This window comes from Ostrinia furnacalis, unplaced genomic scaffold (assembly GCF_004193835.3).
Source record: "Ostrinia furnacalis isolate ACB-3 unplaced genomic scaffold, ASM419383v2 OfSCF0535, whole genome shotgun sequence".
NCBI classification, from domain to species: Eukaryota; Metazoa; Arthropoda; class Insecta; order Lepidoptera; family Crambidae; genus Ostrinia; species Ostrinia furnacalis.
In genome coordinates this window covers 784,561-799,467 of record NW_021130774.1, presented here as the reverse complement: position 1 = coordinate 799,467, position 14,907 = coordinate 784,561, and the positions used below count along the sequence as shown (strand labels likewise).

Sequence of the window (14,907 nt, the reverse complement as noted above, 5' to 3'; positions counted from 1 at the left end):
CCAGTTCAGTGACTCGGTAAACATATCGGGTTTTAATGATATTACGTTCCGTCCGTATTTTTTTGCTGCACAACTCTAATTTCTCCGTGTCAAAAATGTCATTGTTATCAGGCAATGGGGGCGTTTGGCTAAAAATAGAATTTGTTAGAAATTGTAGGCAAAATGGCGATGGCTTTGGCAACTGCCAAAAACTTTAGCGTGTTTTCGGCGACGATACGTTTTTTTAACTTCAACAGTGACGTTTTACATTTTTTTAGCATTGATAGCACTTACCGCTAACTAACCGAACCTCATTATTCTTAAAGCGCTAATAATTCTATTTTCGGCCAAACGCCTCCACTTTGTCAAACTCATCAATCAAATTTATTCATTCATGTTTTGTTTGTTTTCGTCTTGTCGCAAGCTGCTATCATTGCAAAATTTACGTAAATTATGTCCTTCCCCCTTTGATTGTTTTGAAAACTATTTCTGACGATAGCAGCTATTTATTTACGTCTATCAATACTCGTGTGTATCTCACTATCTCGTTCGTGTTTATGCAGGACGGGTTGGTAGGGTTTTCATTGTGGTTTCTTTGTTCTCAGATCAACAAAAATGGAATTAAAATTGAGTTTGTTCGGCATACTACTCCTTGCGTATCAAATTCTTTGTTATAAACCTGTCGTTTTGATACATGGCATCATGACGGGAAGTGGAAGTATGGAAATGATATCACACAGGATTCAAGAGGTCAGTACTTGAAACTTCTATCCGTAATTCATTAATTTAGAAGGCATATTAATTTTGCCTTTAATTACTACGATAGTAGTATAAAATTGTTAAAAATAATTATTAATTTTAAACTAATAAAACATCAGATTTTGGTGATTTTATTATCATTAAGGGATTACAAGGGATACAACCTTCAATAGTAGTTACACTAAAAACATACACTGTGACGTAGTTTACTCTTTATGACTGAGGTTTGGCCTTTAAATACATTTTTTTTCTTTTTCTGGAATTAGACCTTACAAACATTATAGAATAGCATCAAAATCTTTATCAGGTCAAATTATAAAGAACCTAGTTATTTAATTTTTAGCGTTAAGAGTCGCATCTCAAACTAATTTAAAAATTATAAATAACTTGAAAAAATCGAACTGCCTAAGGCGGGAATTGAAACCACGATATAAAGAACCTTCTTGAAAAAAGACTAATTTCACACTACTATGATTTCCAGAAACATCCTGGCACGATAGTGTACAACGTGAATCGGTTCGAAAGCTGGTCCAGTTTGGAAACGATGTGGCATCAAGTGCTTGAGATTGGTCTAGACGTGGCCAACATTTCGTCCAGACACCCTGAAGGGATTAATCTTATTGGTAAGTAAGAATGAAGTAAGAAATCATAGAATATTATGTTATTGTGTTAGGGATATGTCTGTTAAAGTAAATAAATTAAAAGAACATGGTATTCTGTAATGAAAATTAGTTGTTTTAGTCCCAATTATGCTGTACGATTTAAAAAATTTAAATGTAGCAAGGATGTGAATGTGGTGGTATCCAGGAAGATCCATAATTCACCACATTATATTTATGTTAATTGATTCGAATCATGTTTTATTCATAAAGATATAGACATTTGTCATAAATAAAACAAATAATGCACGATTCTTAATAATAATATCATTATTTCTGCTTGAAAAATTTAATTTTGTAGTAGCAAAAACAATTTTCTACACTCGCGAGCAAAAGTATGGAATCACTTACATGAAGTTGTTTCCACGCGATCTTGTGTACTAACGAATTTGTTAGTAACAAAAAAAGTAGCACCATTTTAAAGATTAAACTTTTAACTTTAAATTGATACCAAATTCATTTAAATCACACCAGTATTTAAAAAGATGTCCCGGCTGATGTGAAGAAGTAACGAAAAAGACATGTATCAACTGTTTGATACGTCGCGAGTTGCGGCCTATTTACCCCCCATAAAAGCAAGTACTTTCGGATTTTTGCTTTCACACGTTGATCCATACACATCTCCGCTTCTTTTGACACTTTACCTGGGATTCTACACCTTCAGAAGCAGCACAAATCGTTGCACTATTGCAAGAAGGGCTCAGCCAGGGGGCTGTCGCACGTCAGCTCCACATAAGCCAGTCCTGGGTTTCGAAAGTTTGAAGACGCTTTCGGGATACCGGTGGCTTTATCCTGAGACCAAGTTCTGAACATTGCCGGTGCACATCGCAGAGGGAAAACCGTTTTTTCATGTCAACTTCTCTACGAAATCGTCATTTGACTGGTATCGACGTCCAGCAAGAGCTCAGAAATGTTCGTAGGATAGCTGTTAGCGAGTGGACAGTTCGTCTAAGATATGAGCAATAAAATTTGACTCCAAAAAGGCCTGCCACAGGCTGGAAACTGACGGCAGGTCACCGACAAGCACGCTTTCAATTAGCTCGCACTCGGAAGGCGAGTAATGGAGGCGAGTTTTGTTCTCCGATGAATGCAGACTGTTTTTGCAGTGCAGCAGTCGAAGAGGTCGGGTCTATAGACGGCCTGGGGAGCGATTTGTGCAGTGCTGGTTCGCTAAAACATTGGCTTATGGGGGTGGCTTGCTCGACTTCCCATCGAGATGTGTAGGAGCAAATTGAAAGCGTGCTTATCGGTGACCTGCCGTCAGTTTCAAGCCTGTGGCAGGCCTTTTTGGAGTCAAATTCTATTGTTTATATCTTAGACGAACTGTCCACTTGCTAACAGCTATCCTACGAACATTTCTGAGCTCTTGCTGGACGTCGATACCAGTCAAATGACGATTTCGTAGAGAAGTTGACATGAAAAAACGGTTTTCCCTCTGCGATATGCACTGGCAATGTTCAGAACTTGGTCTCAGGATAAAGCCACCGGTATCCCGAAAGCGTCTTCAAACTTTCGAAACCCAGGACTGGCTTATGTGGAGCTGACGTGCGACAGCCCGCTGGCTGAGCCCTTCTTGCAATAGTGCAACGATTTGTGCTGCTTCTGAAGGTGTAGAATCCCAGGTAAAAAGTCAAAAGAATAGGAGATGTGTATGGATCAACGTGTGAAAGCAAAAATCCGAAAGCACTTGCTTTTATGGGGGGTAAATAGGCCGCAACTCGCGACGTATCAAACAGTTGATACATGTCTTTTTCGTTACTTCTTCACATCAGCCGGGATATCTTTTTAAATACTGGTGTGATTTAAATGAATTTGATATCAATTTAAAGTTAAAAGTTTAATCTTTAAAATGGTGCTACTTTTTTTGTTACTAACAAATTGGTTAGTACACAAGATCGCGTGGAAACAACTTCATGTAAGTGATTCCATACTTTTGCTCGCAAGTGTATTTATCAATGAACAGCTCTATCAAAAGATTTTTCAATCACAATAGTCATCTATATATTATGTTTATAATAAATCCTAGTAAAACAGTGACTGGATATTGTTTATACATACATTCGTAAACATTCATTCAAATGCCCTCATCAGGTATGTGTAAACTTTTGCTTATTAATCAAGCACTTGAAGAGTTGAAGTAGGTACCTATTATTACGATTTTGTGTTAATAAAGTTATTCTTATTATTTCTTTTTCTTAAATTATTAACATAATCATGTTTCATTTGTTTTAAATTGTTTTCCAGGGTATTCCCAGGGTGGCTTGATAGCGCGAGGCATAGTACAAACATTTTCAAATGTGTCTGTTGACACATTTATATCGTTGAGCTCACCACAAGCTGGGCAATATGGAGGTATGTGTTCTGATAAGATTTTTTTAAATATTATTACAGTAACAGAATATTTTAAAAAACTTTATTCTCCATCCATATTTTTAATTAATCCAATCTATTACAAACTATTAAAATGCTTGTCTAGATTACCCCAATATAAAATATCATTTATAAATAGTCCATGACCTAATATTATGAAAAAGAATATCGAAAAACTGAACATTGATACAATTTTTTTTATTGTAGAATGTTAAATTATTAACACAATTGGCAACCATTATGGACTTATGGTATTTTTGCATCATTGTAAATTATTTAGTTAATTTAACCTTTACTTTCTTTATAATTTCAGCTGGATTCCTCCACCTAGTGTTCCCTGGCCTAGTCAAAGACACGGTATGGGAGCTGTTCTATTCCCGGGTGGGTCAGCACACGTCTGTAGGCAACTATTGGAACGATCCCTACCATCAGGAGCTGTACGAGACCTATAGTGTGTTCCTGCCGTATATTAACAATCATATCAAGTAAGGAACACTTGTATGCTAATACCTTTTAAAGGCTATTATTACTGCCATGCTAGCAATATCAGTAGTAACTCTCAGAACATAGAGGGCAAAATCTCGTAACGCCCGAAACGCACACTTTTCGACTCATATTTTCGTTATCCTACATTCTAAGCTGTACAAACTTTATTATTTAGATAAAACAACTCAAAACGGACAGATTATGGCACTAACATTATTAAAATACTATTTCAATGAAATACAAGAAATTGTTGAATATGTGTGTACGAACGTAACACCCGAAACGATGGAATGACCCTCCATTTTTTGATAAAACTATAATGAGCTCTATTTCAAATGAGCTGAGAGGACTTTTAACAGCAAAATATTGGAGTTACTGCCGATATCGCTAGCATGGCAGAATAGTAGTGAGTATACAAAAACCTTAGAGTATTTCTTCTCAATATTTGTATGGCCAGGTCTGGGATAACTAGAGTATTTCTAGTAAATAAAAAATACTAATGTATTAATCTAAAAATAATGTCACAAGTAATAATCTTAAGTATCAAACTATATCAAAAATAGCTGATTCAAATTTAAAAAAAAAATCGGCAACTACTGGAACAATCCCTACTATTGTAGGAAATAGTACTTCAAGTTTAAGTTCATCCATTAAGTTTGTTCATATCAAGTAACGCTGTACTTTACCAATAGAGGTCGCTGTTGAGAATGAAATCCACAACCTACAAACTCCTAAGAATAGAAAATAAAAATATATTCATGCATAAATATTTTTGTATCAAGCTACTAAAATAATTAAATTATTCAGTAGCATTTTAATATGATGCAAAATTGCAAACAAATTGCTCAGTGCCAAAATAATATCATTGACTTCCAATGAAAGTTTATAAGAAGAAAAGAAAATACTCTAAAAAATTTTAAAACTCAGGCGAAGTTACGGAACGAAGCTAGTTTTCGAAAATTCTACGTCATTATTTCTATGCCAATGTCTCGCACTACTGGTGCCAACTATGTGATCGCGAATTTCGCCCATCCTGTCAGCCGGTTCCATGGTGTAATGGTTAGCACTCTGGACTCTGAATCCAGCGATCCGAGTTCAAATCTCGGTGGAACCTGTCTTTTTGTTTTTTATAAATACATTTCTGATGTAGTTTTTATTTTATTTTTATCGTCATTAAAATTTTTGGGAATATTTTTTTAATATATTTTTTTTACAATTATTACGAGCATTGCTAAATTTTTATTAGTCTGTGGATTGTTATTATTATTTTACTTAAATTAATAATAAGTACCTAATTGTTTTTTTTCATATTTAATTTAATTTTAATTTATGTTTTCAATAATTTTCAGGTCTGCAAAAACAGATGATTTCAAGAACAATCTCCTAAGACTGAAGAGGTTGGTCCTCATCGGAGGTCCCGATGATAACGTCATCACTCCGTGGCAAAGCAGGTTTGTAAAGAAAATATTGTTATTTTAACTTCCCTCTATAATTCACTGCTTTAGGTAGAATTAATACAGATTGGTCCTAAAACTGAAGGTTATAAACAATGTTTTGGTAATAATAATAATGCTACTTTCTCAAGTATTGATCATTATTATGAGTGAGAATGTTGCAGTTTCAAGTCTCTTTTTTTAGGAATGAGCAAATTTTTGTAAAGGATGGATTATTTAAATTACGTAACTATACTTAGTTGACCGATCAGCTGTTACTATTTGTTTGGGAAATGCATTTATTTTTCAGATTTTAGTCCTATGCAAAAAGTTATTGTATCAAACGCTGACCAAATTCAAAATACTTTTATAAGTATGACCCTTTTTCAGGGCACTAATATAAATAAACATTCCAAATACAAATATATCTTGCCCTCCTCTACCACCACTTCGAGACAACATGTCATCGGCTGATGCTGAGAAGTGAAGTGAGGGTGACCTTTTCGGATCAGATGAATGTTTTTTTCACTAAGAATGATTTTTTTCTTTTTCCAGCCAATTCGGCTACTACGACGCGAACGAAACTGTGATAGAGATGCGAGGGCAAGACATTTACAAGGAAGACCGTATAGGGCTTCGGGCACTGGACGCTAGCGGTCGTCTCCATATTGTGACGACACCTGGCGTTAACCACTTCAGCTGGCACATGAACGTCACCGTCGTCGATGACTGCCTACTGCCTTACCTAGACTGAGAAGGAAATAAAGTAGGTAAAAATAAAATATAATAGGAAATATTTTAACTATACGGGCTTTTGCAAGGAAAAAATATTCGAAAACAAAATTATTGGGCTGAAAATAAGAAAAATACAATAATTTGAAACCAATTGTTGCAGTGATATAACGAAATATAACTTTTTTGACACCTCAAAAAGGCAATAAAAATGACAACCTGAGAGATTTTTTTTTAATCCTCTCAAAAAACCAACTAAAATATATTATTTTTTTCTAAACTATGTAATTACATTGAATTTAAGGTTTTTGTGCTATGATCTGAAATAATAGACAAATGTATTCTTCGAATTTTTTACTTTTTGTAATTACTTTCACTGTCCTTTTATTTTTAAACAGGTTTTCTTAGTAAAATTTTGTTTTAAGTAGCAGAATTTATTTATTAGCTATGTTTATTTTGTGTTTAGTCCATTAATACTTTAATTTTGTGATGGCTGACCCAAATAATAATTAAGGAAATTGTAGAAATAATTAGTAAAAATATAAGTGTGTGATTTTTAGTATTAGTGATTTCCAGTTTTTATGATGTGACCGCATTTAAAGTTTGGCTTAAATAATAATAAAACCAGTTCAAAACAGTGATAATAATGTTATAATAATCAACGATAAGATATCCTCATTTAAATAAGTAGCTATAATTTTTATAATGATGCCTTTTGTATTCGCTTAAGAATAATAAAATGCTCAAAATGTAGAAATAAAAAACTAAAAAAAAAAATGTTTAAAAATGATACAAAAATATTAATGAATTTTCACTCAAAAATGTGTCAACTTAAATAATCTCATCAAAGAGGCCATATTTTTATATCCATTGAAGCTTTATTTAAATCTAGACTAGAATGTTTGTCAGTAATTATTAATAGTATCAATTTGTGCAAATAATAGACCACGATAATTATTTCGACCTACCTAACTTGTGTGTGATGTTTAAACAAACTTAAGTTTTAACACAATAATGACAAAACACAAATTCCCTTGTAACCTAATTTTATCTGTAAGAATTAGTAACAAATTATTTTGGGAAAAAGTAAAAGTAATTATAGCCTTAATTACAATCAAGTTAACTCTAAAATTGTCTAGCTTTTGTTTTATCGTGGTTGAGTAGTAACGTATTTTACAAACAAATAAAGTTGTGCGATTAATATTGAAATGTAATTAATTACACATATTGTAAGCAATAGCTAGTCGACGTTTTTATATCAATGAAATATACATTTTTTGTAATGCAGTTTGATTTTCATTTTTTAATTACCTACAGTTCAAAAATACGTTATGTATTGTACAAGCACTGCACAGTGCCTAGTTTAGGGCTAGGTCATAAAATATCTATGTATATTAGGTAAGCGCTAACGCCCGTATTCACAAACATTACTATGAGGTCTCACAGTGCGCGTGGACGCACAGGGTGACATACGAACCAATCACAGAGCTCTATTCAACGCCGTGCGTTCGATTTTCTGCTTGCGCGTAAGTATAGGCCTTTAATTTTATAAGTTAGTTGTTCATTCAACGTTATCTTTTACTAAAGTATCCCATTAAACATGTGACAGCACGTCCAAATGAAAGAAATAGTATTGATAACACCATGAATCATAACAATGTTACGTCACGTTACGTTATGTTACTCATTGTTAGCTCTCGTAATCTAAAGGGATCACTTATCAGATCCGGTACTTCGTAACTATGCAGAGATCATACGTCATAGTTCCAAATATGGTGATTTACTACAAAACACAAATTATGAATGTGTGTGGAAGTCTTTCCGCTCATATGGATTTTCAATGTGACCGCAATAAGTGTCTTTAACCATAAGAGTATTTTATCATCATCATCATCATTTCAGCCACAGGACGTCCACTGCTGAACATAGGCCTCCCCCAATGACCTCCACATCGCACGGTTGGCAGCGGCCTGCATCCAGCGCCTTCCTACTACCCTTTTAGTTGTTCGGTCCACATTGTGTGTATTTTATACTACCTACATTTTTGTCATCATCAGTTCATTTTATTTAGTCTTCACTGCAGAAGCACGTCCCTAATATAGTAGATTCAAATGGGACCCTGACCAGCAAACCTCAACCAGATTTCAACCTAAACAATTTATTAGAGCCGCAGATTTTTTGCACTAAACTTTGGTTATCCATATAAGTAGGCTACACCGTTACTTCCCGGCACTGCCTCGGTGTGTTTTGCGCTTACATTTTATACACAAAATATTTGTATTGTTGTGCAGGAATCGAACACAGTACGTCCTCTTTTTTTATGTGACTGGAGGCAAACGAGCTGACGGATCACCTGATGGTAAGTGATTACCGTCGCCCATAGACACCCGCAGACCCAGGGGCGTTACAGGTACGTTGCCGGCCTTTAAGGTGAAGATACGCTCTCTTCTTGAAAGGCTGCAGGTCGTATCGGTCCGGAAACACAGCAAACGACTGTCCATTCCACAGTTTGGTTGTACGGGGCAGGAAGTTTCTAGAGAAACGTACTGTTGTGGACTGCCAACCATCCTCTTACATATTATACTTAGATACATAAAGTCGGCCGTTTGGTGTAGTGGTTCAGAACGGACCACTATTCTTCTTGTTTGCCTCCTGTCACATAAAAAAAAAAACTATGCCGAGAGGTCCCGGGTTCGATTCCCTGTCGGGCACAAATTGAAATGATGAATTTTAATTTCTGTGACGAGTCTGGGTGTTTTCTATGTATAATATGTATGTAGTTATTTACAAAAAAAAGTATTTTAGTATGTTTACATCCGTTGTCTAGTACCCATACAAGCTTTGCTTAGTTTGGGACTAGCGGCGCAGTGTAAAAATTTCCAAGTATATTTTTATTTTATTTACATAATATCAGTTATCTAGCTCTCAAACACTATCATTGGCTAGTGACAAAGCCCAGTTTGTGTAAATATTAGTTCTGCTACATCGGCCCACGCGTTAATCCGTAAAGACGTCATTCCGCAAAGCATGACGCGACCCACTTTTGTCACCCAAAATATTTGACTGTGTATCTTTTTTTGGAACTGATAACTTCGGTGTTTTCGGAAATGGTTGACTAGAAACTTTTTGGGGTTACCGTGATCGAATCAGAAATAGGGAGAACTGCAGGAAAACCAAAGTAAACGATATAGCCCGCAAAATTGCCAAGCTTATGTGGGCGGGGCACATAGCTTGTGGAGCTGATAGTTGTTGGGGCAAAACACTAGGTGGACCGATGATCTGGTGATATTATGTCGCAGGTAGCACCTGAATGTGGGCAGCGGAAATCCTTGGTGGAGGCCTTACTTAGTCCAGCAGTGGATGTCATTTGACTGAAACAAATGAACGAAGTTACGATGCGATATTGTAGTTAAATCTTTCTGAATATGAGATGTACAAATTCCCCGATGATTTTTTTTGGAATGAAAAAGCTTAGGCTATCAATAGTTATGAAGAGAAATTAATGATTGTTTTATTTGATGTTTTTCTTAAATGCCTTTTTTTTCTTTTTTGAAGGCTTATTCACTTAGCACTTATCAAAACTATTACTTACATAAAGCGACATAGTTTAAGCACTTGATTACAGAACAGATGTGCAGCCTTCCGTAGTTTACCCTGAACAATAGGTAAACCTAACGGTCATTAGATGGAATGCTTGTTTCCGCTGCACTGTTCATTATCCAAAGTAAATCCCCTAGGCTTGGACTTTACCTACCTTAATTGAGTACAGTCCACAGTACGTCAAGCTAAACTCTATGTACCTACCTTATGCAGTTGGGATTGGAGTGATTTTGTAACAACGTGTCTTTACGGTCTATGTTTACTTACCTAATAAGTATTTTGATTTTAAAGTGTTTATACTTGTCGTGTGGTTCAGAAGACCCATTAAAGAGTTTTTATCTTATTGGAAAGTTTCCATCTTTTGCTATCTAGGTCTTACCTTTTATTTGAATAATTTCACCCGAAATGGAGAAGTTATGGATGGATTAGAGTGTTCTTGAAACCTCCTGACACAAGCAAACTCATGTCGAGGTTATGGGAATATTAGTACCTACGTTTGTATTGTTTTAATTAATTAGTTGATAAAGGTATGTAGATGTCATCATTTTTAACACTGGGATTGTAATGATCTCCTTTGGGATTACCGTCAAGTTATTCCCACTTTTATTTTACTAACCGATTTTCCTCTTCTTCTTTGTTAATGTTTACGGGACATCTTCACACCCTAAGTTCATAGAAAATCCTCTAGTCGAAAATTATTTATTATCCTCCTCATAATTTAATATCATTTGTAGCAAGTTCGACCTTATTACAGCTACATTAGAAGCCACAGTTCACTTTGTACTTAGATGCGCGTGCGCCTCTGCCACGTGCGCTGACTCATCCCAATTCCCGATAGCATTTTGTTCTTCACTGATTACGCATGGGAATTATAATTATTGAAGTATCTATTTTAGTTTGCGCAATCGATTGAATCAGAAATGAGGAGATCCGTAAATGAACTAAAGTCGCTGACATAGCCCAACGGATTTAGCAAGTTGAAGTGGTAATGGGCAGGGCACATAGTACGCAAAACTGACGGCCGTGGGGCAGCAAGGTTCTGGAGTAGAGGAGGCGCTGGATGTAGACCGCTACCAACCGGCTATTGTGGAAATCATTGGGTAAGGTCCTATAGCCGAAATGATGATGATGATGACATATGCAATCTGGATCCAGGAATGCGGGTAATGGCCAGGGTCAAGTGCGTCATGTAATTTTACATTTTTTGTGTTGATACAGTCGCTGACCTTCGAGATTTCTGACCTGAAGATCCGTCAGACCCATTTGTGTATGACCTCAAAATAAATAAATACAGATTAGTACCGGAACGTATCGATGACTAGCATTTCCTAAAATGGTTAGATAGCTCTTAGATAGGCATAAGCGTTAAACGTCCTATAGTAGATATGTAAAGTAACGTAAAGCATCGTGATCTCTTTCAATATCTTAATCTATGTGCACTGAGTGGCTCTATCACTATTTAGGTTCCATAAAGCTCTTATGAAACAGCATTTGTAATAGGGTTTCTGCTCGAGCTTTCTCGAACTCGAGAAAACTCGAGAAATTTGGCTTCATTCGAGACGAGAAAAAAATTACCGGAGCTCGAGAATTCTCGAGTTTCGATTTTGAAGCTTTAATATTCTTGAAAGCCTATTTTCTTAGACAAAAGTAAGATTTTAATTATTTAATAGGTTAATGTTGCGTTTAGACTGGCCTAGTCTTTCCTTTTTTTTAACTAATTTGATTTGCAAGTAATGATCTTAACCGAAACTAATAATGATCACCTACGAGTATGCTATATTTTATTATGTTTGTATAACTGACTGATTTAAAGACTGAAAATTTTTTGTTAACTGTCTGTTAGTTTAGGTACTCGTAAATACGTTTATTCAAGTCGTTATCTTTAAGTTTAAAAATTAATTCAAATGTTTTTTTTTTGTTTGTATGCAGGTTTTTTATCGTAATTTTTCAATTAATTTGGACTTGTGTTCTTTGGAAAACAAGTGATTCAATTGAAGCTCCAGATATTTATGGTTATTAATCCTTAAAGTACACGCGACTCTATGACTTTTGTTCCTTTAGTTAATTACTAAGTTATAATTATCCTACTAATATTATAAATGCGAAAGTTTGTGTGGATGTCTGGATGTTTGTTACTCTTTCACGCAAAAACTACTGAACGGATTTTGTTGAAACTTTACAGTATCATTGATTATAACCCAGACACATTATAACAATAATAAAAACCCGTGTTTTTATTAAATTTCAACTGATTTCAACAGTTTTAATTAAAAGACCCGAGATCCGAGAAAATTCGAGACTTTGGCCTCGAGAATTCCCGAAACTCGAGAAAAAAAATATGTCGAGAAATCAGAAACCCTAATTTGTAATAATAATATATGTATAGAAAGTATATGTCCAGATATAACATTTATCTACCTAATACGAGTAATGTAGGTACTTAAACCTATGCTACTACTATCATCTCTTCTTTAGAGTTGAATCACCTATAAAAGAGCAATACCGCTATGAGGAACTTCATCAAAACAAACAAAACGCGTCCACCTGCCTCTATCGCCTCAAAAACTGGAATGCGACCGAGCTGCGCGTACGCACAATGACTCACGGGCGCGCCGCGTCCCGACTCCCGAGTTTTTCCCAAGCGGACCCGTCTAGCCAGCGTATTAAATTCGCCACGGTCAAAGATTAGAAGCTTATTTACTTGGCAGAACGACCTGTTCTGAAGACCTGTTCGACTTGGCAGAACGACTGTTTATACCTACAGCCCAGTTGAATCTTAAAATCAATCTCAGACTTCCCTGATCCGTCTAGCCAGCGTATTAAATTCGCCACGGTCAAAGATTAAGCTTATTTACTTGGCAGAACGACAATTTTTAAACTTAGTCCAGGTGGAGACCATGGTAAGCAAGACTTATAGGCCTTCACAATGCGTCAGCGTGGCCAGTGTATGCCGAATCTCAGGTAAAATTAAAGATCTCCTGCTGCTAGGGACTGGAATTCGCTACCTGCTGCTGTCTTTCCTGAACACTATAATCCGGGCCTTTTCAAGGCTAGAGTGAATAGGCTCTTACAAGGCACATATTTTAAATATGTGCCCTGTAAGAGTAAGAGTAAATATGATATTTACCATCCTAGACTGCATCTTACTTAACACCAGATGCGGTTGCGGTCAAATACCTGCCTTGTCTTGCATAAAAAAAATGCTCTGATGGATGATAATTGATAAATCAAGAATCGCGAGTCAATATAAACACCTCTGCCAGAAAGATAAGAAGATACCCGTTGTTAAACGGGGTTAAAAATACCTCCTTGAAAAAAATATTCTTTAAAAATTATATTACGAGTATGCGCCAAGACTTGAGATATTTCTTACAACATCCAACTCTATATCTATCGCACATCATTACCTACATTTTTTAATCTAATCGCTATTATACAAACTGTTATTTTTCTTACAACTTCAAACATACAGTATAGGATCTGATATTTACCTACGTGATGATAACACCATTTCAAACTGACAGTATGATAAGGTACTTTAACACGAATTTTGCCCTACTTGATTAAAATGTTAAGGTAGATTGCTTATCTTTTGGTCCTGGTAAATCACCTGTTTTCCTAAAAATAAGTACCTATCTATAGGAGAAATTGAGGACAATAATTTATTCATTTTCCTGTTTGAAACTAGAGCATAAATCTATGTCCGAATTTATATTAATAAAATATTGTTCCTTAAAATCACATCATACGTTGTGAAATACCTAGAGAGACGTCCAAAGTTGGAAAAACATGTCTTGTTACAATGTAAGTAATAGTCCTATTTGTTAGGGGTTTCACTAAAAGGTTTGTTAAGTTAAGTGTTAAAAAAAAAGGTTTTATAAAAGCTTTCATTTTAGGTAGAACATGACCTAACTTTATTATTATCATCATGAAAAGAATAATCTCTAACATTATGCCCCTTCTGTTCCCATAATCTATGACCGGCGCGTGGTCATGTCAGGATGACTCAGTTCGCATTTCTCGAGTCGATTACATCAATTTGGTAAGAGCCAGACAGGTGACTCACGAGTCACAACTCACAAGCCAAATGGAGTCCAGGAAAAAATGTATTCAAATAGCTGATTACTCGTTGACGTTTGTAAGAAATCTTGATAGCACAATGAGGAAAATGACTTTCTTATCGGCAGGAAGTGTGTGTAGTTCCGATCAAAATATACTACTGCACGTTACTAATGTTCGTGGGAAGTTAGTATTTTCCTCAATTTTGTTTTTTTTTTGTGTTTCTTTCCGTGTATTTGTAGAGCAGGGTGACTCTACCACTTTTAGATTCCCGTAAATATCGTAAAAGGGGATTGGGAGGAATATGTGAACGTCAGTCTTTCCCGCTGGGGTAGGAAAGTTCTTGAGTGGCGACCACGAGCCGGAATGAAGACGTAGCGTGGGCAGGCCTCCCACTAGGTGGACCGACGATCTGGTGAAGGTCGTGGGAGGTGCCTGGATGCGAGCGGCGCAGGATCGGTCTTCGTGGAAATCCTTGGGGGAGGCCTTTGTCCGGCAGTGGACGTCTTTCGGCTGAAACGACGAACGAACGACGACGTGCTCCTGCAGTAGTGGGTAGGTCTAGGTACATGATCTGATGATGATGATGTCACCGAGAAAGAAGGGCAAACCAATACGTAGATCATTGACCGTTTGCGTTACTAATTTAGATGAATATAACACGTGACACGCGTTAAATAAAATGAATCACGCCTATTAAAACTGTATCTGTGGTTTGTTATAATTGTGAAAATAAAATGTGTTAATTGCAACAACAATTTTATACAGTTACCTGACACCAAGATATAGGTACAATACTAAAGATTACTTACGTTCAATAAAATCAAGGC

General features: G+C 35.9%; 1 protein-coding gene and 1 non-coding gene across 2 annotated transcripts; both read left to right on the top strand.

Moving 5' to 3' along the window:
• The first annotated feature begins 338 nt into the window (after positions 1-338).
• On the top strand, positions 339-6,506 carry Ppt2 (palmitoyl-protein thioesterase 2). The gene is made up of 7 exons (XM_028322907.1): positions 339-507; positions 585-729; positions 1,220-1,361; positions 3,642-3,749; positions 4,081-4,252; positions 5,603-5,704; positions 6,242-6,506. The coding sequence occupies exons 2-7, from the start codon at positions 595-597 to the stop codon at positions 6,438-6,440; spliced, it is 858 nt and encodes a 285-aa protein (XP_028178708.1). The 5' UTR covers positions 339-507; positions 585-594; the 3' UTR covers positions 6,441-6,506.
• TRNAQ-CUG (transfer RNA glutamine (anticodon CUG)) lies at positions 5,296-5,367 on the top strand. The gene has a single exon. It is a non-coding gene; the product is annotated as a tRNA-Gln (tRNA).
• Positions 6,507-14,907: the final 8,401 nt, after the last annotated feature.

Coding starts and splice junctions, on each gene's coding strand:
- Ppt2 (XM_028322907.1), top strand. CDS start 595: ATGGAATTAAAATTGAGTTTGTTCGGCATACTACTCCTTGCGTATCAA. Junction 4,253..5,602: donor TATATTAACAATCATATCAA/GTAAGGAACACT, acceptor AATAATTTTCAG/GTCTGCAAAAACAGATGATT. Junction 5,705..6,241: donor ATCACTCCGTGGCAAAGCAG/GTTTGTAAAGAA, acceptor TTCTTTTTCCAG/CCAATTCGGCTACTACGACG.